This window comes from Salvelinus fontinalis, chromosome 11, assembly GCF_029448725.1.
Source record: "Salvelinus fontinalis isolate EN_2023a chromosome 11, ASM2944872v1, whole genome shotgun sequence".
NCBI lineage: Eukaryota > Metazoa > Chordata > Actinopteri > Salmoniformes > Salmonidae > Salvelinus > Salvelinus fontinalis.
The window spans coordinates 45,577,538-45,602,477 of NC_074675.1; the positions used below are offsets into that span (position 1 = coordinate 45,577,538).

At 45.1% G+C, this 24,940-nt stretch overlaps 3 protein-coding genes across 4 annotated transcripts in view; 2 read left to right on the forward strand and 1 right to left on the reverse strand.

Annotated features, from left to right (window-relative positions):
• Positions 1-703: 703 nt before the first annotated feature.
• c11h11orf68 (chromosome 11 C11orf68 homolog) lies at positions 704-15,288 on the reverse strand. Of its 2 annotated transcripts, none has more exons than XM_055938860.1 (2): positions 15,198-15,288; positions 704-2,063 (listed from the first exon to the last, which is right to left on the reverse strand). In XM_055938860.1, the coding sequence occupies exon 2, from the start codon at positions 1,994-1,996 to the stop codon at positions 1,232-1,234; it is 765 nt and encodes a 254-aa protein (XP_055794835.1). In that variant the 5' UTR covers positions 1,997-2,063; positions 15,198-15,288; the 3' UTR covers positions 704-1,231. The 2 variants fall into 2 exon arrangements, with proteins under 2 accessions (XP_055794835.1, XP_055794836.1); XM_055938861.1 differs by lacking the exon at positions 15,198-15,288 and adding an exon at positions 14,088-15,126.
• A 103-nt stretch (positions 15,289-15,391) lies between these two features.
• LOC129865836 (dr1-associated corepressor-like) lies at positions 15,392-20,400 on the forward strand. Its single transcript, XM_055938862.1, has 7 exons — positions 15,392-15,747; positions 17,304-17,376; positions 17,701-17,794; positions 17,933-18,055; positions 18,184-18,274; positions 18,456-18,544; positions 18,932-20,400. Exons 1-7 carry the CDS (start codon positions 15,706-15,708, stop codon positions 19,104-19,106), a joined length of 687 nt encoding a protein of 228 aa, XP_055794837.1. The 5' UTR covers positions 15,392-15,705; the 3' UTR covers positions 19,107-20,400.
• A 2,105-nt stretch (positions 20,401-22,505) lies between these two features.
• Positions 22,506-24,940, forward strand: part of LOC129865838 (mitogen-activated protein kinase kinase kinase 11-like) — a 45,624-nt gene continuing 43,189 nt past the window's right edge. The window contains exon 1 of the mRNA XM_055938863.1: positions 22,506-24,460. Coding sequence (XP_055794838.1) covers positions 23,689-24,460 — 772 coding nt within the window. The 5' untranslated portion in view covers positions 22,506-23,688. The remainder of the gene's footprint in view (positions 24,461-24,940) is intronic.

The following is a 24,940-nucleotide window of genomic DNA, read 5'->3' on the forward strand; positions in this document are numbered from 1 at the left end:
AAATTAGATTAATTTAAACATTTGGGTTTGCTAAGTGATTGTACGTGTTGCCTATTACACTTCCCACTGTCACTCAATACAGTATAAATAATCCCCTTTAAAATTTGCGCCTGAAATTACATACCCAAATCTAACTGCCTGTAGCTCAGGACCTGAAGCAAGGATATGCATATTCTTGATACCATTTGAAAGGAAACACTTTGAAGTATGTGGAAATGTGAACTAGGAGAAGGAGAATAACACAGATCTGGTAAAAGTTGGTACAAAATAACACATTGTTTTTTTATTTGTATTATGGTTTGAAATGCAAGAGAAATGTAATGTATTATTCCAGCCCAGGCACAACTTAGATTTGCCACAAGATTGCAGCAATGTATGTGCAAAGTTGTAGACTGGTCCAATGAACCATTGCATTTCTGTTAAATTTTGTATCAAGACTGCCCTAATGTGCCTAATTGGTTTATTATTAACGGTGCACTCTCAAACAATAGCATGGTATTCTTTCACTGTAATAGCTACTGTAAATTTGACAGTGCAGTTAGATTAACAAGAATTTAAGCTTTCTGCCAATATCAGATATTTCTATGTCCTGGGAAAATCTTGTTACTTACAATCTAATGCTAATTGCATTAGCATACGTTAGCTCAACCGTTTCATGGGGGACCCACCGATCCTGTAGAGGATAACTGACAATACAACAGAGAATGTTTAAAATACATTTATTTGGCAATTGTTGTAATTGATGACATTGAGCACAAAACATATTGAAGCCAAACAATGAAAATGGTAAGACATTTTTATTACAGATACCTTGACGTCTTTGTAAATGTTAAAAGGTACAGAATCACAACAAAACATGCATGTATTCAGTCACTGCATGACCAGTGACAAGCTCTGGTTTCAGAGTTGTGGATGGCAGCTGCACTACCGAATAAGTAAATTAAAGACTTGATTTACAACATTTTTGCTTGTATGTAGACAATATAATCTGAATCTTGAAGCACCCTGCAATGAACTATGGCAAGAAATTATCTGAAATTAATTTCAGCATGATGAACAAGTCTGCTTCGAGACGTATAGGAAGATCTCAGAAATATTAAACTCCATACTTCGGGGAATTAACTGAACCCAAGTCAGAAGTACAGTGCTGTACAATACAGCCTAATTCATGGCTGTGTCCAACACTAAGTGCTTGTTTAGCAATAGCAAACTATCCTCCCACACTCCTTTCCTAGGTGACCTCCAGATTGGTGACTTTGTTGACGATGTGGGAACGTCGGGGCACACACTCCAGGTCGTACTTGCTCTCGTAGATTGTGGGGCAGAGATTCCAGCGGTTGTTGCGGTAAATACCCAGGTAAGTGTAAACATCCGGCTTGAAGGACAGCAAGCACTTGACGCCCGTGGCCCGGATGACTGCATCCAGCCTCATCACCTCGTTCTCATCTGTGAAGTCCTTGTTATAGGAACAGATGACATGCTTACGGTCAGACGTGGGGTCGCGCGGGCTCACCTTGGTCTGGAGGATCTTCCCTTCCACGGCTGCTCTGGCCACACACTCCCAGGCATGGTCCACCTTGAAGCCTGAGTCCAGGTGCATCAGCCACTTGCCGGTGAGCACCCTGTGGTTCAGTGCCAGTTCTTTCACAGTCTGGAAGGTGATGGTTCTCCCGCTGGTCAGCAGCCTCTCCCAGCTCGCCTGGAGTCCAGTGATGTCCCCTGTGGCAGGGCAGTGGTCCGGGCCCAACACAGCGATCCACCCCACAGGTCCCTTACCACCCTCCTCGTCCCCAAAGCGCCCCACCTGGGATGGCCTGTTGGTCTCCAGCCAGCCGTCAAACTCAGCTGCAGGCGTTTTGCGAGAGTCAAATATGATCCAGGGGTCCATGTCTGCAGCCATGGACTCTGCTGCATAGCTCTCTGCAGGTAATGGCTCTGTGTTCTCCACCTCTGCCCCCTCCTTTGGGACATCTTCCTCCACCTGAACATCCTCCATGGTGGAATCTCAATAAGGGGTTCCTGGGGTGGGTTCTCAGCAATGGTCAAATGGGTGCACAATTTTCCTGTAGATAAGCATGGATGTTAGTTTGAGTAGGAAAAGTTACAAAACCTTGTTCATGAGAACACTGCCTTTGCACTCATCCCGAACAAGCATACAATGGAAAGCCCACAATGAGCTCGCACTATCAAAGATAGAAGCTGTTTTGGCCTAGCTTTGTTAAACAGCTAGCTAGCTCGTTAGCATGGATAAATGTTTAGAACTCTGTATTTACGTTTTACTTGCATGAACAGAGCAGCTTACAGTATAGTAATGAAATGTTTCTGTACTAAAGGTAGCTGGCCAGCTAGCAATGTTTAAGCCTGCTCAAGCCTCCATGATTTCAATGTCGCTAGCAAAACTTTGAAACACTCCGTATACAAAATAGCATGTAGCCTAGCGAACGGTACCTAAGCAAAAAAAATTGTCCTCTCACTGTTACTTGCGTCTATTTTCAACAAACTTAACATGTGTAAATATTTGTATGAACATCATACGATTCAACAACTGCGACAAACTGAACAGGTTCCACAGACATGTGACTAACAGAAATGGAATCATGTGTCCTTGAAGGGAGGGTTAAAATCAAAAGTCAGTATCTGGTGTGGCCACCAGCTGCATGAAGTACTGCAGGGCATCTCCTTACGGACTGCACCAGATTTGCCAGTTCTTGCTGTGAGATGTTACCCCACTCTTCCACCAAGGCACCTGCAAGTTCCCGTACATTTCTGGGGGATAATGGCCCTAGCCCTCACCCTCCGATCCAACAGGTCCCAGACGTGCTCAATGGGATTCAGATTCGGGCTCTTCGCTAACCATGGCAGAACACTGACATTCCTGTCTTGCAGGAAATCATGCACAGAACAAGCAGTATGGCAGGTGGCATTGTCATGCTGGAGGGTCATGTTAGGATGAGCCTGCAGGAAGGGTACCACATGAGGGAGGAGGATGTCTTCCCTGTAACGCACAGCGTTGAGATTGCCTGCAATGACAAGCTCAGTCCGATGATGCTGTGACACACAGCCCCAGACCATGTTGAACCCTCCACCTCCAAATCAATCCCTCTCCAGAGTACAGGCCTCGGTGTAACGCTCATTCCTTCGACGATAAACACAAATCTGACCACCACCCCTGGGTAAGACAAAACCACGACTCGTCAGTGAAGAGCACTTTTTGCCAGTCCTGTCTGGTCCAGCGATGGTGGGTTTGTGCCCAGAGTCGCCTATTGTTGTTGCCCGGTGATGTCTGGTGGGGACCTGCCTTACAACAGGTCTACAAGCCCTCAGTCCAGCCTGTCTGAGCACTGATGGAGGGATTGTGCTTTCCTGGTGTAACTCGGGCAGTTCGTGTTGCCATCCTGTACCTGTCCCGTAGGTGTAATGTTCGGATGTACCAATCCTGTGCAGGTGTTACAAGTGGTCTGCCATGGCGAGGACGATCAGCTGTATATCCCGTCTCCCTGTCTTAGGCGTCTCACAGTACAGATATTGCAATTTATTGCCCTGGCCACATCTGCAGTCCTCATGCCTCCTAGCAGCATGCCTAAGACACGTTCACGCAGATGAGCATGGACCCTGGGCATCTTTCTTTTTGTGTTTCTCAGACTCAGTAGAAAGGCCTCTTCAGTGTTCTAAGTTTTCATAACTGTGACCTTAATTGCCTACCGTCTGTAAGCCGTTAGTGTCTTAACAGCCGTTCCACAGGTGCGTGTTCATTAATCGTTTATGGTTCATTAAACTAGCAGTGTTTAAACCCTTTACAATGAAGATCTGTGAAGTTATTTGGATTTTTACAAATTATCTTTGAAAGACAGTGTCATGAAAAGGGGACGTTTACTTTTTTGCTGAGTTTATTAGAAAAATAACAAAGGTTACGTGTGGATCACTCTTATGTGTAATAAGTGTAACTACTTATGTGGATCATGTGGATAACTCCCATATGGTATCCTTCCGCGCGGCAGTATACATTGCGTAATAATTTCTGATTAGTCCCGTGTAGTGCTGCGGCTGACCCCCTTAAGTGACCCCCACCTTGTGTCCTTTGAAGCACTGTAGACCACAGACAGAGGATTTGAGTGATCCAATAGCTCAAATAACCGTGGTTACATACATAACCTTCGTTATGTAGCACTATATTGGATCACTCCAATATGGTATCACAATACCATATAAAATATATATATATATATAAAATATATATATATATAAAATATATATATATATAAAATATATATATAATATATATATTTTTTTTATTTTATTTTTTTTATTTTTATTTTTTAAAATCGGTGAACTAGGTAAGGGTTAGACAGAGAACAAAGTCCCGTAGGACTGAGCTCAGCGCAGTCATAGTTGCTACATCCCTCCGTCCCCACTCAGGGAAATGGAGGAAACACCAAGCACAGTGCAACAATGACTCGATAGTAACTAGAAAAAGGTGCTAGATGATGCCCAACTGGCTAAAGCGCACGTTATTGAGGGGAACTCCTTGCAGCAGTACCACGATTTAGCTAGTCCTCTAGTAGAATGCGCCATTACAGCAGAAGCCGCGGGAGGAGCATTTGCAGACAAATGTTAAGGGCCGGTTCACGTCTGTCAAGAATGAGGGGTTAAGACGGAGGGTGAAACTCGTCGCCTGGACTAATTCTGAAATGCATTCAGTGCTCACTGAAAAAGGCATGAAGTTTACTCACCCTCTTAGTGGAGGTAATAGCCAACAGGAATGCCATCTTCATGGATAGGTGCTTCAAAGTCATCGACTCTAGGGGCTCAAGGGCGGCTTAGCAAGCGCTGACAGCACAACGTCAACGTTCCAGTTTGACACCGAGCGGGCCATTGCTGGACACTGAAGTCGAACTCCATTCATAAAATTTGGAGAGCAATGGGTAGCCAGCCATGGGTCCCTCTTGGCCTTCGTCATGACGGCTAAATACACTAAATTTGGATTCCGCTCAGCCTGGATCAAGCAGTGACTGAAAACCGTTTGCACATATTGCTCTCAAACCAGGTACAGAATATGCCCCACCACATTTCATATGACGCAGTGGTGGAAGAAACCATGGCGCTCTGCAACGTGTACACCACATTGTCCTGAAGGCCAAGACTGGTCCACTAACGCCTTTGAGGCCAAGCTCGAAGCATGTCATTCCAGATGCCAGTGGTCCCCTAGCCTGAAGAGAAGGTCGGGCCTTAAGGGCAGCTTCCATGGTGTCACCGAGAGGCTGAACCATTGGAAAGCGTAAAGCAGCATCTCTCAAGAGCATGTCTGCTGCATTGTTCAAGAACCCTGGGATATGTGCTACTCTGATCAATGCCGAACGGGTCTGGGCCCATGGCAAGAGCTCCCAAACCATTGGATTAGGAAATGCTGTCCTACCAGGTAGGGCTGGAATGGTTGAAGAGCTAGGCAAACCACCCTGAGCTCCAGCACATTGATCCAATAGCCAACTGCCTCTGAACACAGCACCTCAACCTGTCAGAGGCTTCAGTGCACACCAGCTCTCTGCGGCGGACTCGGATCAGGCTCACACCATTTACCAGGAAGGAGCGGGATAACCACTTCGATGAGGTCCTCAAACATTCACTAATCACGAACAGTTGACGGTGTCTGTTGTTTTGGGGGCCGCCTGTGGGAGTTGAACCATCGCATGAGTGGCCTGATGGAGAATGCCCAGTGGAACCAACAGTGAAGCCACCAATTTTGTTACTCTCGCCTAAGGGAGATGTGCCCTCATGAGAGTCGAGTCTATGGACATCCTGAGGTAGATCACCTTCCGCGAGGGGGTCAGGTCCCATAACTCGAATGTGTGTCAAGAGGGTCCTTGTGTCTGTTGTGGCCTGTTCACTGATGGGGCAGACTATCCAAACATTCTGGTAAGGCAGTTAATTCCTACAGTAGAATGTGCCACCACTTCAAAAGGCAAAGGCAACCAGGGCGGCCAAAATGCTGCCGTAACAGTGTCCACCATGCAATGTGAGAATCAGGTTGGATAGGCCCTTGCTCAACACTCTCACCATAGTTACCTGATAAAGCTTTCGTATTGCCTGCGTCTGTGAAAAGTGTCCATTGCTCTAGCAAGGCACAACACACTGGGGGGAAAACCCTAGTTCACCTGCAACAGCGAGTGTGGACAACTTTCTTGACCGGTTAACGTGTCTGTCAGACAGAACCCTTGGCCAGAATGAGGGGTTTGGATGTAGGTAATCTGAACTCCTTCTGAAACATTGTCAACCAGGGCATTAACACTAGAAAATCAAAGATACAGCGGTGGCCAGCATCGGAGGTCGTAGCCTTCCATCACTATATTCAGTGCCCATGTGGACTCCACTTGCCTCTCTGTTTGGATTTTGGGCCTGTGCCAATGCCAGCCAGCACCTCAGGGTGACTACAGAGTGCCACACAGGCAGGGTCACCTGGCATTTCTCAAGAAAACCTCCCCCCCACTGGAAATGGTAGTTTCTCTCTGTGGGAGGAAGACATACCCTGCAGTGTAACAAAATGGCAACCCCAGCTACACACTGCACAAGACCAGCAGTGGAATCTAGCTGTTTTGCAAGTTTCTATGGGAAACTAGGATAGATAGTATCTGTACTGTAAACTAAAGATACTGTAAACTGGAAGATATTTCTTAATGTTCTTTGCCCAGCATTCACCCCTCCAACCAGACATGCTTTATCTACTCATTTGCTGGATGCAGAGTTCAAGTGAAGGTCAAGCAAATCATAGAGAAAGCAGACTATTGCAATCGTCTGATGGGTGGTTGAATGTTCGTGGACAAGGAATAATTAACTACATCATCTCCACCCCTCAACCAGTATTCTACAAGAGCACAGACATAAGGGACAACAGACACACCAGTCTCTACATTGCAGATGAGCTGAAGGCAGTCAATGACCTTGGACACCAGAAGGTATTTGCACTGGTGACACAATGCTGTGAACATGAAGGCTGCTTGGTCTAAAGTGGAGGAGTCCTACCCTCACATCATACCCATTGGCTGTGCTGCTAATGAATTGAATCTACTCCTCAAAAGACATCATGGCACTCAAAAAATGGATACTCTATAAGAGAGCCAAGCAAATGGTTAGGTATGTGAAGAGTCTTCAAATTATAGCAGCAGTCTACCTCACCAAGCAACGTGAGAAGAATAAGAGCACCACATTGAAGCTCCCCAGCAACACTCATTGGGGTGGTGTTGTCATCATGTTTGACTGTCTCCTGGAGGGGAAGGAGTCTCTCCAAGAAATGGCATATCAGTCTGCCGATATGGACAGCCCCATCAAGAGGATCCTCCTGGATGATGCATTTTGGGAGAGTGGTACGCAGCCTGAAACTCTTGAAATCTATAGCAGTAGCCATTGCACAGATTGAGGGAGACAATGCCATCCTGTCTGATGTTCAGACTCTGCTTGGAGATGTAAGAGAAGAAATCCATACTGCCCTGCCCACTTCACTGTTGCTCCAAACAGTGGAAACTGCAGTTCTGAAATACATCAAAAAGCTTGAAGACTTCTGCCTGAAGCCCATACACGCCGCAGCGTACATGTTGGACCCCAAGTATGCTGGCAAGAGCATCCTGTCTGGTGCAGAGATCAACAAGGCCTATGGTTTCAACACTACTATGCCTCGCCACCTTTGCCTGGTGGCAAATTTGAGGCTTTTTGAGCCTGACAACAAGCCATCAACAAGTTTGGAAACTGACAGTGAAGATGAGGCTTCAGAGTCTGACGTTCAAGAGGTGGACATTGAGGAGGTCCAGGGAAAAGACATGGAAGCCTGAGGAAGACAAGCAAAGCTTTAGTTTCTAGACTATCATTTCACAGATGTTGAAAATGTTTTTGGGAGATGCGATGGATCATTGGGGATCATTCAATATTCCCTTTTGTTGTTCAGTGAAATCATCCCATGTGAAGAGTCAATTCGTAACTAAATAGTTTTTTTCCCTCCTATTGGAAGGACTTAATAATTTGCCATGTCTACTTATGACAAGGTAAAAGGTTTGTTTGTCTCCATATGATATGGTAAATAAACTCGGCAAAAAGAGGAACGACCCCTTTTCAGGACGCTGTCTTTCAAAGAATTCGTAAAAATCCAAATAACTTCACAGATCTTCATTGTAAAGGGTTTAAACACTGTTTCCCATGCTTGCTCAATGAACCATGAACAATTAAATGCACATGCACCTGTGGAACAGTCGTTAAGACACTAGCAGCTTACAGACGGTAGGTAATTAAGGTCAGTTATGAAAATGTAGGACACTAAAAAGAGGCCTTTCTACGGACCCTGAAAAACACCAAAAGAAAGATGCCCAGGGTCCCTGCTCATTTGCGTGAACGTGCCTTAGGCATGCTGCAAGGAGGCATGAGGACTGCAATAAATTGCAATATCCATACTGTGAGATGCCTAATACAGCGCTACAGGGAGACAGGACGGACAGCTGATCGTCCTTGCAGTGGCAGACCACGTGTAACAACTGCACAGGATCGGTACATCCGAACATCACACCTGCGGGACAGGTACAGGATGGCAACAACAACTGCCGAGTTACACCAGGAACACACAATCCCTCCATCAGACTGTCCGCAATAGGCTGAGAGAGAATGGACTGAGGGCTTGTAGGCCTGTTGTAAGGCAGGTCCTCATCAGACATCACCGGCAACAACGTCTCTATGGGCAAACCCACCGTCGCTGGACCAGACAGGACTGGAAAAAAGTGCTCTTCACTGATGAGTCGTGGTTCTCTCACCAGGGGTGATGGTCAGATTCGCGTTTATCGTCAAAGAAATGAGTGTTCCACCGAGGCCTGTACTCGGGAGCGGGATCAATTTGGAGGTGGAGGGTTCGTCATGGTCTGGGGCGGTGTGTCACAGCATCATCAGAATGAGTATGTTGTCATTGCAGGCAATCTCAACGCTGGGCGTTACAGGGAAGACATCATCCTCCCTCATGTGGTACCCTTCCTGCAGGCTCATCCTGACATGACCCTCCAGCATGACAATGCAACCTGCCGTAATGCTTGTTCTGTGTGTGATTTCCTGCAAGACAGGAATGTCAGTGTTCTGCCATGGCCAGCGAAGAGCCCGGATCTCAATCCCATTGAGCACGTCTGGGATCGTTGGAACGGAGGGTGAAGGCTAGGGCCATCCCCCCAGAAATGTCCGGGAACTTGCAGGTGCCTTGGTGGAAGAGTGGGGTAACATCTCACAGCAAGAACTGGCAAATCTGGTGCAGTCCATGAGGAGATGCACAGCAGTACTTAATGCAGCTGGTGGTCACACCAGATGCTGGCTGTTACTTTTGATTTTGAACTCCCATTTGTTCAAGGACACATTTTTCCATTTCTGTTAGTCACATGTCTGTGGAACTTGTTCAGTTTATGTCGCAGTTGTTGAATCTTATGGTCATGCAAATATTTATCCAGGTTAAGTAATGAAAATAAATGCAGTTGACAGTGAGGACTTTTTTGTTGTTGTTGCTGAGTTTAAAAACATCTACATTTAAATAGTATTAATATTAATTGCCATATTCCCACGTAAAGTTTCCACCTCTGAATTTTCCCCAAAATGTGCAACCCTAGTTGCTGCCCAGCTATTTTCAAATCAAATGAAAGTTTATTTGTCACGTGCCCCCGAATACAACAGGTGTAGTGTAGGTAGACCTTACTTACAAGCTCTAACCAAGTGCAAAAAAGGTATTAGGTGAACAATAGTTAAGTAAAGAAATAAAACAGTAAAAAGACAGGCTATATACAGTATCGAGGCTATAAAAGTTGCGAGGCTACATACAGACACTGGTGTATGTACATGTAGATATGGTTAAAGTGACTATGCATATATGATGAACAGAGAGTAGCAGTAGTGTAAGAGAGGGGTTTGCGGGTGGTGGGTGGGACACAATGCAGATAGCCCGGTTAGCCAATGTGCGGGAGCACTGGTTGGTCGGCCCAATTGAGGTAGTATGTACATGAATGTATAGTTAAAGTGACTATGCACCTATGATAAACAGAGAGTAGCAGCCGTGTAAAAAGAGGGGTTGGGGGGCACACAATGCAAATAGTCTGGGTAGCCATTTGATTACCTGTTCAGGAGTCTTATGGCTTGGGAGTAAAAACGGTTGAGAAGCCTTTTTTGTCCTAGACTTGGCACTCTGGTACCGCTTGCCATGCGGTAGTAGAGAGAACAGTCTATGACTGGGGTGGCTGGGGTTTTTGACAATTTTTAGGGCCTTCCTCTGACACCGCCTGGTGTAGAGGTCCTGGATGGCAGGCAGCTTAGCCTCAGTGATGTACTGGGCCATACGCACTACCCTCTGTAGTGCCTTGCGGTCAGAGGCCGAGCAATTGCCGTACCAGGCAGTGATGCAACCATTCAGGATGCTCTCAATGTTGCAGCTGTAGAACCTTTTGAGGATCTCAGGATCCATGCCAAATCTTTTTAGTTTCCTGAGGGGGAATAGGCTTTGTCGTGCCCTCTTCACAACTGTCTTGGTGTGTTAGGACCATTCTAGTTTGTTGTTGATGTGGACACCAAGGAACTTAAAGCTCTCAACCTGCTCCACTACAGCCCCATCGATGAGAATGGGGGCATGCTCGGTCCTCCTTTTCCTGTAGTCCACAACCATCTCCTTAGTCTTGGTTACGTTGAGGGATAGGTTGTTATTCTGGCACCACCCGGCCAGGTCTCTGACCTCCTCCCTATAAGCTGCCTCGTCGTTGTCGGTGATCAGGCCTACTACCACTGTTGTGTCATCTGCAAACTTGATGGTGTTGGAGTCGTGCCTGGCCATGCAGTCGTGGGTGAAAAGGGAGTACAGGAGGGGACTGAGCACGCACCCCTGGGGGTCTCCAGTGTTGAGGATCAGTGAGGCAGATGTGTTGCTACCTACCCTTACCACCTGGGGGCGGCCCGTCAGGAAGTCCAGGATCCAGTTGCAGAGGGAGGTGTTTAGTCCCAGGATCCTTAGCTTAATGATGAGCTTTGAGGGTACTATGGTGTTGAACGCTGAGCTGTAGTCAATGAATAGCATTCTCACATAAGTGTTAATTTTGTCCAGATGGGAAAGGGCAGTGTGGAGTGCAATAGAGATTGCATCATCTGTGGATCTGTTTGGGTGGTATGCAAATTGGAGTGGGTCTAGGGTTTCTGGGATAGTCGTGTTGATGTGAGCCATTACCAACCTTTCAAAGCACTTCATGGCTACGGACATGAGTGCTACGGGTCTGTAGTCATTTAGGCAGGTTGCCTTTGTGTTCTTGAGCACAGGGACTATGGTGGTCTGCTTGAAACATGTTGGAATTACAGACTCAATCAGGGACATGTTGAAAATGTCAGTGAAGACACCTGCCAGTTGGTAAGCACATGCCCGGAGCACACGTCCTAGTAATCCGTCTGGCTCCGCAGCCTTGTGTATGTTGACCTGTTTAAAAGGTCTTTCTCACGTCGGCTACAGAGAGCATGATCACACAGTTGTCCGATCAGATCTCTCCAGAGATGTTCGATCGGGTTCAAGTCCGGGCTCTGGCTGGGCCACTCAAGGACATTCAGAGACTTGTCCCGAAGCCACTCCTGCATTGTCTTGGCTGTGTTCTTAGAGTTGTTGTCCTGTTGGAAGGTAAACCTTCACCCCAGTCTGAGGTCCTGAGCGTTCTGGAGCAGGTTTTCATCAAGAATCTCTTTTGTACTTTATGTTAATCCTTCCCTCGTTCCTGACTAGTCTCCCAGTCCATGCCGCTGAAAAGAACATTCCCACAACATGATGCTGCCACTACCATGCTTCACCGTTGGGATGGTGCCAAGTTTCCTCCAGAAGTGATACTTGGCATTCATGCCGAAGAGTTCAATCTTGGTTTCATCAGACCAGAAAATTTTATTTCTCATGGTCTGAGAGGCTTAAGGTGCCTTTTTGCGAACTCCAAGCGGGCTGCCATGTGCCTTTTACTGAGGAGTGGCTTCCATCTGGACACTCTACCATAAAGGCCCGATTGGTGGAATGCTGCAGCGATAGTTGTACTTCTGGAAGTTTCTCCCATCTCCACAGAGGAACTCTAGAGCTCTAACAGAGTGACCATCGTATTTTTGGTCACCTCTCTGACCAAGGCCATACTCCCCCGATTGCTCAGTTTGGCCAGGCAGCCAGCTCTAGGAAGTGTCTTGGTGGTTCCAAACTTCTTCCACTTAAGAATGATGGAGGCCACTGCATTCTTAGGGACCTTCAATGCTGCAGAAATGTTGATACCCTTCTCCAGATCTGTGCCTCGACACATTCCTGTCTCAGAGCTCTACGGACAATTCCTTCAACATCATGGCTTGGTTTTTGCTTTAACATGCACTGTCAACTGTGGGATCTTATATAGACAGGTGTGTACCTTTTCAAATCATGTCCAATCAATTGAATTGACCACAGACGAACTCCAATCAAGTTGTAGAAACATCTCAAGGATGATCAATGGAAACAGGATGCGCCTGAGCTAAATTTCAAGTCTCATAGCAAAGGGTCTGATACTTATGTAAACAAGGTATCGTTTTTTAAATTTTTTAATACATTTGCAAACATTTCTAAAAACCTGTTTCACTTTGTCATTAAGCGGTATTGTGCGTAGATTGCTGAGGAAATTGTTTTATTTAATACATTTTACAAGGCCGTAACGTAACAAAATGTGGAAAAAGTAAAGGGGTCTGAATACTTTCTAAAGGCACAGTATATACTGAAACCCTCAGTGTAATAGTTCTGAGATGTACGTTTCCAGTGGAAACTAGGAGTTAGTGTTAACTGTAAGTACAACACAACTAATAACCCCAACACACTGTGCAACACGGCAGTGTAATTAATAGCTGAAAAGTGAGTTTCCGAGGGAAACTAGGATGGTCACTGGAAACTAGCAGTTACTGTATGTAACCTACTGTAAGTAGTGCAACAGAAAAACTATAGTAAACCCAGCTACACACTGTAGAAAAACTCAGTTATCAGTTTCCAATTAAGGGATATTTAGTCTGTACTGTAAATTAGTGCAAAAGAACTAGAGTAAAAACAGCTACACACTGAAACCCTTAGTGCAATAGTGCAGAGATGTGAGTTTAAAGGAAACTGATTACTGTAAAACAGTAACAAAAACTATCACAACCCAGCAACTACGTTAAAAGAAAAACCCAGTGTAATCTCACAATGGCCGGGCTAACAAATACTGGAAAATGAAGCCAAAAGTAATATTACTGTGTCTATAGTAAACACTTTACGATAGTATAGAATGGGACCTACAGTATCATACTTAGTCTCATTATCTGAAGACGAGCTGAACGGCTTTTCGTTGTGGAAAACTGAAGCCAAAAGTGCGAACTGCCTGACCATAAAGGGGTAGGGCATTCTACCTCAAACACGTTTATAGCTTATTTCTTGCTTTATACGTGGGGTGCTGGTTGGCAGGACTTCAGGAAAGTGTGTTTATAACTGTGCTTAATCCTGCAATGGTCACCTCTCGTTTAGCTAGCTACTTTGCATAGCTCGTTCACCGTGGAACACACAAGAGTCTAGGAAACATGGCTGCACCCGGTGAGAGATGAAACGTGGTGCACCTCACATCACCTAGTTCACTCATGGGAGCACTGCAAGCCCACCAGAGAGAAACAAACAGTCTCCCGATTTTGCGGGGAAGGCACGGTCCCCGAAGCCGAAGGCTATTATCGGGAGGGTTCCGGGGACAGACAAGTCACAGACAACTAAGAAAAACTCTCAGCGCCGCAATACTGGTAGACCAAACCGAGTATCGCCCAGGTAGGTACACTGTCACAAGTAATAAAAACAAGGACAAAACCCAAACTAGATGGCACAAGCCATTCCGAGTGGGGGGGACAGGAGAGCACCCTGATGGAGAGGGTAGCTAGGTAGCTGGTCCAAGATTTTGAATAGCTGCGGGTATACTTCCGCACTTTTACACTAAGAGATCTTACCATGCGATTCCTCTGGAATGAGCCAACAAAAGGAAGAGGGTCAGCCGCAGTACTACCTGGTACTAATCTGACATTTCAAATGCGTAAAAGACAAACCCTCCACTTACCCTTGCGGGAATCCTAGCTGCAATATTTTCCACTGGTCCAAACAATTAGCCAAGCAAGGGAGTTTGGCCCTTCAGCACTCGTTTGTGATAGTGTAAGATTCTGTTCATTCCAGGTCCAAAAACGCCCCATAATTCAATTCAAAGATTAAGTCAGCCAAAACTTAAAACCAACATCAGTAAACACTAATCTAAAAGTTCAAAATTGTGCTAATAATGCACGACAGCACAAACACGTAATGACGTTTGTTTGTTTAGCTTTTGGAAATGCTAGCTAGTCATACAACTTTCCCTGACATCACACATTGTAATTGTCGATTTACCCGATATCGTCGGATGGCTAGTATTCGATGTCTGCGGATGGTTTGTCATCTAGCCATGACATGCAATCAAAATTGACCGAGCCCATATAAAAGCACACACAGCTACTGGTGGTTCCATGATGAATGAAAACACATCCGTGGTACTAACTTTAGGCCAAGGGCGACCATTTAAAATTAATTCCTTCCGCCAGCGCACCTTGCCCTGCAAGTGTCAACTCATCATCATACCTCATGATATGTCATGAGAAGTGTCCACTTAATTTGATGGCTGACGGGGAAGGTGTGTGTTGTGTTTGGAAAGCAGCCAGTTGGTGTCTTTTAGGTGTTTGGACTGAAGCATCTTACTCGGAATGTATCCTGCCGCGCGAAATAATACCATACTCGAGTGATCCAATATAGTGCTACATAACACACATGAGTCTAGACAAGATAACTGCGCTTCGTGACACCTAGTTCATTCTCAGGGAGAACTGCAAGCCCGCCGAAATTAAATATATAGTCTCCGGATCTTTGGGGTAGACGCGGTCCCCGAACCCGGGGGCTATGAACAGGAGGGTTCTGGTGGACAAACTACTAACACAAACCCTCAGCACCACAATACTGGATATACCAAACCGAGTATCGCCCAGGTTAGTAATAAAAACAAGGACGAAAACCAAACGAGATAGCACAAACTAAACCGGTGGGGGGACAGCAGAGCACCTTGATGGAGAGGCTAGCTAGCTGCTCCAAGCTATTGAAAAGCTGCGGGTATTACTTATGCGTTTATACACTAACATAGAGCTCTTACCAAACGAATCCTCGCTGGAATGAGCCGAGAAAATGAAGAGATGGAAGTAGTGCGCCGACTGTTATTTAAGGATGTCAGCCGCAGCACTACCCGGCACACCAGACTAATCTAAAATTCTTACTTGGGGTGTATCATGCCGCACGGAAGGAGTGATCCAATATAGTGCCACATTACATTTGTATCATGCACTTTTAGCTTTTTGTCACGTATAGCTTGCAATGTTGCATTTTACATCAACACGGGAGTCCTTTGATAATAATCAATCTGTGTTTGTTTATTATTTCAAACCCGCGTGCTGTCTATTTGACCAGACCAGACCAGACAGTGTGCAGGCTTAGGCGAGAACCCTACGGAACGTGAGACCCTGCGGAACATCTCGAGAAGACGACGTTGCTACGTGCTAGGCTAGCTAGGAGCTAACGATAGGTACCCACTTAGGTGCGTGTTGGAGGGACATATAACACACCATTGAAGATTGTTTTAAGTTAACTAGCACGGTTACTCAATAATGCCCAGCAAAAAGAAGAAATATAACGCCAGATTCCCTCCGGTAAGTTGATACTTTGCTTGCTAATCAGTTAGCTAACGGTAATGATCTAGCTAAATATGAGCTGGGACTACCAACGCGTTTGCTAAGTAGCTTGTAAACGTTAGCTGAAACAGTGCACCCATGAATGGGATTTGGGCTTGGTTGCTAGCTAGTTTGCAATACAAGAAGACAAAACTAACTAGTTACATAGTAGCTAGCTAGCTAGAGCTGTATCGTTCGATATGTTATCTAGCTAATGTGGTAACGAGTTAGCCAGCCACTATTTAAGGGAGGGTGGCCATTAAAAATGTATTGCTGTCTAGCGTGGTCATTGTTATTTGCAAGCTTGCCATCTGTGCTGCGAGACCTGGATTAATTATTGACCAAAATCAGTATGACCATGTTAGGTAGGGATTTGCATCAAAATAAGTGACACATCTTGTATGGAAAATAAGAGGATGTTGCTTGCTAGTATAATGGCTAAGTGGTCAGCAAACCAGTCCCCCTATGAATGTCATGATACCTGCTGCCGCTACTCACTCAATCAATGAACATTTATTAATAAAGCCCATTTTACATCAGCCAGACAGTTGGAACAAAGTACTTATACAGAAACCGAGCGTAAAACCCCAGAGGTCAAGCAATGCAGTTTTAGAATCACGGTGGCTAAGAAACACTCCCTAGAAAGGCTGGAACCTAGAGAGAAACCCAGCTCTGTGGGTTGGTCAGTCTTCTTCTGGCTGTGCCAGGTAGAGATGATAAAAGTAAATGGCCACTAATGCCAGATTGTTCTTCAAGATGTTCAAACGTTCATAGATGACCAACAGGGTCAAATAATAATCACAGGTCAGCACCTCAGGAGTAAATGTCAGTTGGCTTTTTCATAGCTCAGCATTCAGAGGTCGAGGCAGCAGGTGCAGTAGAGGGAGTGAGGTAGCTAGATGGCTTTGTAGATTACCTCCTCCCTGTCTTGATGTGAGATGAGCCAAAACAGACAGGGCTGAAACCATGTAGGTGCATGGTGGTCTCTAGCTAGGTGAACTTGGTAGGAGAATAACAGGTACGCTTCAAAAGAAATAGGCCTGTAGATTATATAATCGTCACCATAACAAACAACTAGCTCCCAGTTCAAGTGTGGTATTATTAGCTACCTATCAAGATCGTCCTCATGTTACGCTCTGCATGACTTCTGCTCATTACCTAAATCCTCAGGTGTTTCAGATAGGCCAGCATTTCGCAAACTCGACCCTTGGGACCCCAAGGGGTGCATGTTTTGGTTTTTGCCCTAACTCTACACAGCTAATTCAAATGATCAAAGCTTGATGATTATTTGAATTGGCTGTGTAGTGCTAGGGCAAAAACCAAAACGTGTACAGAGTTTGGGAAACCCTGGGTTAGGGCTATGCGTTGCACATTCAGCCATTGCTGTCTGTAGCCTAGTTTCCTTGTCATCTAACCGCGGTCAGTGTGCTGTTCATGTGTGGTTCAATTAGTACAGTCCGCAATCATGCAAATGCTTAATAGCAGTAGAATCTTTAAAGCACTCTTTCACTGACGTTTTCCCATTCCTATTACAGGCCAGGATTAAGAAGATTATGCAGACTGATGAAGAGATAGGCAAAGTGGCTGCCGCAGTTCCTGTCATCATATGTATCCTTATCAGGCCTGAGAACTTCACCTGGCTGTAGTTCATTGCAAGTTTCAAGTAACTGCATTTCAAAACGTGTTTATTTGCCAATGACGATATGGAGATTTAGCTTACAGGGTAATTGTTTTTGATTGTGTTGTGCAGTTTGAATGAAATTAATTTGATCCACTGTTTTGAGGGTTTGTTGGCCTAGTAACAGTCTAGTGTTCACTCTTGAATAGTTGTGAAATATCTAACTGTAATTGAGTTATTGAAGACAAGAAAACATGGCTGCCTGGTCCTGTCGGCTAGTGGCTACTTTTCCCTTTTCTTAATTCAACCACCAGCACGAGCTCTGGAGCTGTTCCTGGAGTCTCTCCTGACGAAAGCCTGTCAAGTCACCCAGTCCCGGAACGCAAAAACAATGACGACGTCACACTTGTAAGTAATTTATTCAGTTATCAGTGTTGGTCACAAAAGTTGGTAGGACTACAGACTGTAATGGTCAGCATTCTTGCCTATCAGTGCTTTTGGATCTCTGGGAAAGTAATGTTTTCAACAATGTGTGTCTGTGTGCAGAAAACAGTGCATTGAGCTGGAGCAGCAGTTTGACTTCCTGAAGGACCTGGTAGCAGCAGTGCCAGACATGCAGGGCGAGGGAGAGGAGAACCACGCAGAGGGGGGGGAAAAAGGTGCACGCAGGTAACGGACACTGAATGATACCCACTGTTGACTTGGATAGATACGACTGATTGCCCCCTAAAGATTTGTTCAATGGAAAATGTGAATTATGAAATCTTAACTTTGTGTTCTTACTTTGTATCCTGCAGAGGTCGAAAGCCAGGGTCAGGCCGCAAGAACGGAGGAGCCCGCTCCAAGGGCAAAGACAAGAAGCTATCAGACACAGAGTCGGAGCAAGAGGTTGGTGTTGACCTTTAATTTGGCAGTCACTAAACACAACCTTACCTTCGGTAACAGTAACCTTGTATTGGGGGAAATGTTAGTTAGTTTGGCTAGGTGGCCAATTTAAGTTATATCAGGTGTGATGGGGAAGAGTGTGGATTTCAGAGGCTTATTTAGCTTTTTGTTGACATGGGAACAGGATGACTCTGAGGACAGCGAGACAGATGGGGATGAGGAGGATGGTTCTCAGTCAAGCACAAACCTGCAGCCGCAATCCCGATTCCACAGGTAAACACGCACTGCCTGCCACTCCAGTATCCCTGGAAATATGGTTTTGGGACTGACCCTGTATATAGCTTACTTACTTTCTCGTGTTGTTATTATTTCTATTTTACTTGTTTTTGTGCTACTGATATTGATTAAAAGTTTACTGTGTTGTTGGGAAAGAGCAAGCAAAAAAGCCATTTCACTGTATTAGTGCACGCGACAATAAAAACTTGAAATACGCACACACACACTGAAGTGAAGCAGATATTTGCTTTTCTGGGTGGTGTCCAGTAGAGCAAAAATCTGTTGATAATTGGACAAGTTCAATGATTACTTCTCAATTACAAAACGTTTCAACAATGTTTTCTACGTCCAGAACATGACTCTTCTCTCTGTTGTGTGACACAGCCCAGACACCATACCACCTCAGTACCTCAACATGGGCACCGCACAGGGGGGCCTGGCCATGTCCCTGGGCTCCTTTGCCCCCCACCCCTCGCTGATGGGCACCGCACCCCCGCCTCCCCCCTCCATGCCGCACAAAGACGACGACGATGACGACGATGAAGACTATGACTCTTAGCTCCCCCCGCTCTTTTACCTTTAATTTTCTCATAAGTTGTTGTCTTGTTTGGCTGCATTGACAAAGAGGTGGGTCTGGGGAAACGCTCACATGCAGCTCATTGTTCAGGAAAAGTCTACAACTGTCAGTAAGGCTCGTAGACATGACAGCCGCCACCGCTGAAGACGAGAGTAATCGGTTGTATATTATGTTTTAATTATAATTTTTTTCTTATTTTATTGTGGAGAAAATTTGAACCCGGTTGTTTTTTTAAGACAGGTGGTCGTTCTATTTGGACTACAAAAAAAAACAGTTGATGCGTCAAAGGCTCTGGCCTAGCCCAAGGACAGGTTTGATTATTAAGTCCCATTGTAGTTTGCACTTTGGTTATTCTCTCTGTGTTTTCTGTTTACGACATTGGTGTTCAAAGAACATATCACTCCAATTCTGCTCAAGTTCGGTTGAGATCCACAAACTAACACCTGCGCAGCCTAACATAGCCTCATAGAATACTGTACACACATAGACAGCTACTTGATGATTTCAGAGCAGCAGTAAGTAATGTTTTAAAAGTGATCAGCACTTACCTATAGGAAAAGGACATGAGATTATTGTCTGAGGATTATCATGAATTTGGCAGTGGCAGGTCATTCTCGCCAACTAGTTTGATTGTTAGGCTACATAGGCCCTCAACAAATGGGGAGGTGTATTTTACGAAAGGTTATGAATTCTTGTCAATGCATTTTTTTCCCTTTTTAATTCAACTTTTTATGATACTTTATCCTCATGAAGACCTTGACCGTTAGCTTACTTCAACCATATTCAAATGTAATTATGCTAATGTTTACAACTCCCAATTGGATGATCTTGTTTGTTCATTTGAAATTTGGGTGACAAGTCACTGCTTTGGAGGTATGACATGAAATATGTTGTCTTGTACCCCCCCCCCCAAACCATCTCTTGAAGACAAAAGTGTCTGTGCTGGCTATTCTTATCTGAAAGATACTGTGACGCTCCTGAAGCATAACTTTGTTTTTAAAGTTGTTAAACCCCTCCCCTTCCTCCTCACCTATAATTTGTTTTCAAGAAGGTATCGTACCCCCCCCCCCCCCCCACTTGGAATAAAATTTGCCTTTGTATTACGTGTTGTTCTTTCTCTCTTTTTAGATTGTTTTAATGTCTGTGTCTGTCTTGATATGAAATGTTTAAAGGTAGGCAGTTAAACGTGACGCTGTATGTAAACTTTAACATTCTTTTTATTTTGTATGGGAGAAATAAAGTTCAGATTTCAATAAAACACTGCTAATTTTTTCAATTGTTTTATTTTTGTTTTACGTAACTGCATGAGATGTTTTACGAAACAATTCTGTGACATTTCAAACCGTGATGATATAAGCTATTTGCTATTGAGTCCATTGAAACTGGCAATGAACTTAATTCCATTGGCACATAAGCAAAACATTGCACACAGCTTCACCGTAGTGTAAAATGTCCTTTGTGTTCAACCCCACCCTGCTACCCACATTCTTTTGGCTTCACATTCCTATATGGAAAATCTATATTTCTCTAAACAGCCTTCATGTCTCCAAAGACTTCCTGAGGGGTGTGCCCGACTCTCAGGCATGGATAAAAGAAATGGCCAAGCCGACCATGCATTAGTTGTCAGTACTCCTATGAAGTGTATAAACTTTTAAACAATGGCTGTTTGTCACCGTAGCTGATGTGTGTTTTTGCCTGTCAAGGCCATGTCATCAACAGAGTAGGCAAGGTGATTGAAGTGCAGGCCAGCACAGGTCTGATCCGTGGGAGAGGTTTATTTGATTAGACACTGCACAGAGGAAATACTCTTTCTATTGTCACTCTGTGCACTGTTTACCCCCCCCCCCCTCCTCCTCCCTCCCTCATCTTCTGAGTTTGCTTTCATATTGTAAATGTAGCATTAGGCCTGTCTCAGCCACAAAAACAACTGCATCCTTCCTGCACAAGCAACGAGTCAGTGCTGGGTAGCATGGGGTGGGGGATACATCTAAAAATATATATATTTATTTAAGTCAGTTAAGATCAAATTCTTATTTACAATGATGGCCTACTGGGGAACAGTGGGTTAACTGCCTTGTTCAGGGGCAGAACGACAGATTTGTACCTTGTCAGCTCTGCGATTCGATCCAGCAACCTTTCGGTGATTGGCCCAATGCTCTAACCGCTAGGCTACCTGTTGCCCCAATAAATGGGATGGGGGATACATGGGGTGAGGGATGCATGGGTGGGGGAGTTGACTTTAGGAAGCAGCGGAGCAACAATCACCTACCATGGGGCAGGGAAGTTATTAAAGACCACAGAAGGACCAACACTGTTTCCACATAGCAGCACACGGCAAAGGTGCCCCCTCCCCCATCTACACTACTGTAATGACGAGGACAATTATCCCTGTTTCATATGACTGTATGATCAACCACAATATTATTTGAGACTATGTAACCCATTATAGGCCTTATAAACTCAATGATGATGTTTATATGCCAACATTTGCACATTGGACCGGACCACTAACTTGCCCCAAGGTAAAGAACAGCCTCAATTTGTTGGGTCATGGACTCTGCAAGGTGTCAAAAGCGTTCCACAGGGATGCTGGCCCATGTTGACTCCAAAGCTTCCCACAGTTGTGTCAAGTTTGCTGGATGTCCTTTGGATGGTGGACTATTCTTGATACACACGGGAAACTGTTGAGTGTGAAAAACCCAGCAGTGTTGCCGTTCTTGACACACTCAAACCAGTGCTCCTGGCACCTACCACCATACAGTTACATATTTTGTATTGCCCATTCACCCTCTGACTGGCACACATACACAATTCATGTCTCAAAGCTTAAAAATCCTTATTTTACCTGGATTCACCTAGTCAGTCTATGTCACGGAAAGAGCAGGTGTTCCTTATGTTTTGTACACTCAGTGTATAACCTCATCCAGTTGTGACACTTGGCCCATAACAATTAGCGGCCTAATGACAATAAGGCTCCTTTGTGCGACATGCTATTTATTTGGCACTCAGATATTCCAGTAAACCTCAAATGCAGAACACGGGAATTAGGAATTAGTCCGCATATTACTGCCTACTCCAACCTCTCTCGACCAGAGTGAGTGTTGCGTTGTTTCTCTAATCAGGGCGCAGGGGTATATTCGCCGATTTTGTTGCAAAACGTTTAATCTGTTCCAACAAAACCGTTTACTCCAAACGGGAAAAGTTTTGCAACGAAAACGAGAGCTTCTATAGGACAAATTCAGGTAGGTCCCTCCCCGATTTGTTCCGTTTGCTCTGTTTGCTTCCGTTTGGTTCTTAAACGGTAAACTGTTTCCGTTGCAAGAAATAATGAATACACCCCTGATTCTTTTCCTGTTGGGAAAAAAGTTTCTAAACCCCACCCTCTTCTTTGATTGTAAGCACAGACGTAGAGTGGTTCGAGAACGGGACGAGGGAAGACTGCTTAAGGAAGAGGGGACATGATAACAAATATTAATGAATCAATTATGACATTGATAATAACGACGAGCTTGCCAGGGCTTGGCACTAAAGTATCGTTACGCACAATACAGGATTTGTTTTTGGTGTGCGTTTCTCTTTTAGAAAAAGTAGACTCCTAAGCAGGTTTGTACAACTATTCCTGTTGCGAACTAGGTGGATATCAAGTTCTTATTGAAAATACATACGTGTACAATTAAGACATTGTATGTCACCATCGCGTAAGACAGCAAATATGGATACAGTTGCGCAAACGGGTGCGGGATTTATTGACAGAACGCATAGAAGTTTTGGCCAGACACCGTTATTCGTGCTCATGGTTTAGGGCGAGTTGGTAAGCTTTGAAACTTGTCGTAAAGCACGGGGTTCTCAGGACTAAATGCGCCTTTCCTGCTATTCTTCTCCTCTTCTCAGCGCTTCCTGCTTATGGTGGCCACAGCACTTCATGGCTAAAAATGCAGAACTCAAAATGGACAACTAAACGGAGTTGAACTCTTCCGTTGGGTTATTATTGTCCATGTTCTGGATATTCTACAACCACCTGATGCTCATTTTGGTATGATGTGATCCATCCTGTGTTCTACACGGTCGTGGTTTTGCTATATTTGAATAAGTCATCCTTTATTTCATATCTCAAGAAACAGCACCTAATCATTGGTCATTATGTGACAATTTGTGGTATAGTTATAGAGTAATTAAGTGAGCTATGTGCTCAAACCACGCATTGAGAAACCACACCACAACAGTCGAGTAGAAATTTGCTTTATGGAGACAATTCTGCCTTTTTACACATTGGCACACTTGGTAGGACTGTTCACATCCATGGCCTTTGTTTGATTGTTGCCAGCTCTAATGGAAACATATGCAGTCCATGTCAGGTTGCATGAGAGACATTTTTTATCCTGTTGTCTTTGAACACGGTTGTGTTCCTGTTGGCCAGGCCTTTGAACAAATTTCATTGGTCCCCGATGAGCCAACTAGACACAGACGAACAGGAGAGAGGCGCAATAAAGTACATTATTGTACTTTATTTTCAAAACCCCACAGAATCAAACCCAGTGTCTGAACATCTGTTCATTGCGGCTCCATGGAGCCGCTGAAGAACATTTTTACCCGCGGCCCGCTGTCGAACTGGAAAGGTCTGGATCAATCACAAAAAGGGAACTTCACCAATCCCGTGTGGACGGCTTTATTCGACTATGAGGCCTCCGGTAAAGACGAGCTCACCCTCCACAAAGGTGACCTGGTGGAAGTTCTGTCACTGGACTCTGAGATATCTGGTGACGAGGGCTGGTGGGCGGGCAAGGTCAACAATAAAGTGGGAATCTTTCCCTCGAACTACGTCTCCTTCAAGCCTCCTTCATATGGGAAACTGCAGGGCAATGGAGTTGGCGTGGTTGGGGAGCTTGGGCCAGCCGTAGTGGGGGTGGGGGAGTTTGAACCCGAGGCCGTGGATTTCAGGGAACTGAGCCTCGAGGAGGTCATTGGGGTCGGCGGCTTCGGCAAGGTGTATCGCGGTACGTGGAGAGGTGGGCTGGAGGTCGCCGTGAAGGCGGCCCGCCAGGACCCAGACGAGGACATCAGCGTGACGGCCCAGAACGTGCGCCAGGAGGCCCGGCTGTTTGCCATGCTCACTCACCCCAACATCATCGCCCTCAAAGGGGTTTGCTTACAGGAACCCAACTTGTGCCTCATCATGGAGTATGCGTCCGGTGGCCCGCTGAGCCGTGCGCTGGCTGGGTGCCGCATCCCGCCGCATGTCTTGGTCAACTGGGCAGTACAGATTGCTAGAGGGATGCTCTACCTGCACACAGAGGCCATCGTTCCTGTCATCCATCGTGACCTCAAGTCTAACAACAGTAAGTCACTACACTAGTCACGTCCACTAGGATAGGCTGATTTAGAACATTGTTATAGACAACACTAAAGACAGCTAGAAGGTCAAACGGCTGTCAACTACTGTGAATTACTACATTTCTTTAGATCCATGACAAACTGTCAAATTCAGTTTCACCAGTTCAATTGGCTCTGAGTGAAATGGTTAGTCTTCCTATTTGCTGGGGAGCTTGACCTACAGGACTCAGGACATTGTACTAAGTTATATTGTTGCATTGCCAGAGGCTACACCTCACCACACACTTTGTTTTTGGCGAAGCTCACTTCTCTCCCCTCTACTACAATATCGGCTCTAATAGCTCACAAATAACAAGCACAAACATACACATTTGATAATTATTGTCCCTTCAAATGGCAAAATGGGACACTATTAATTCACTATGGCTGCAGTCCAAAAGCGATTTAAATTTTGTCACATGTTTTGTTGTTTGCTCTTCGCTTGA

Excerpts from the sequence above, each read along its gene's own strand:
- LOC129865836 (XM_055938862.1), top strand. The coding sequence starts at position 15,706 with ATGCCCAGCAAAAAGAAGAAATATAACGCCAGATTCCCTCCG. Across the intron at positions 17,377-17,700 it reads CGCAGTTCCTGTCATCATAT|CACGAGCTCTGGAGCTGTTC; the intron begins GTATCCTTATCA and ends TTCAACCACCAG. Across the intron at positions 18,545-18,931 it reads CCGCAATCCCGATTCCACAG|CCCAGACACCATACCACCTC; the intron begins GTAAACACGCAC and ends TGTGTGACACAG.
- c11h11orf68 (XM_055938860.1), bottom strand. The coding sequence starts at position 1,996 with ATGGAGGATGTTCAGGTGGAGGAAGATGTCCCAAAGGAGGGGGCAGAG.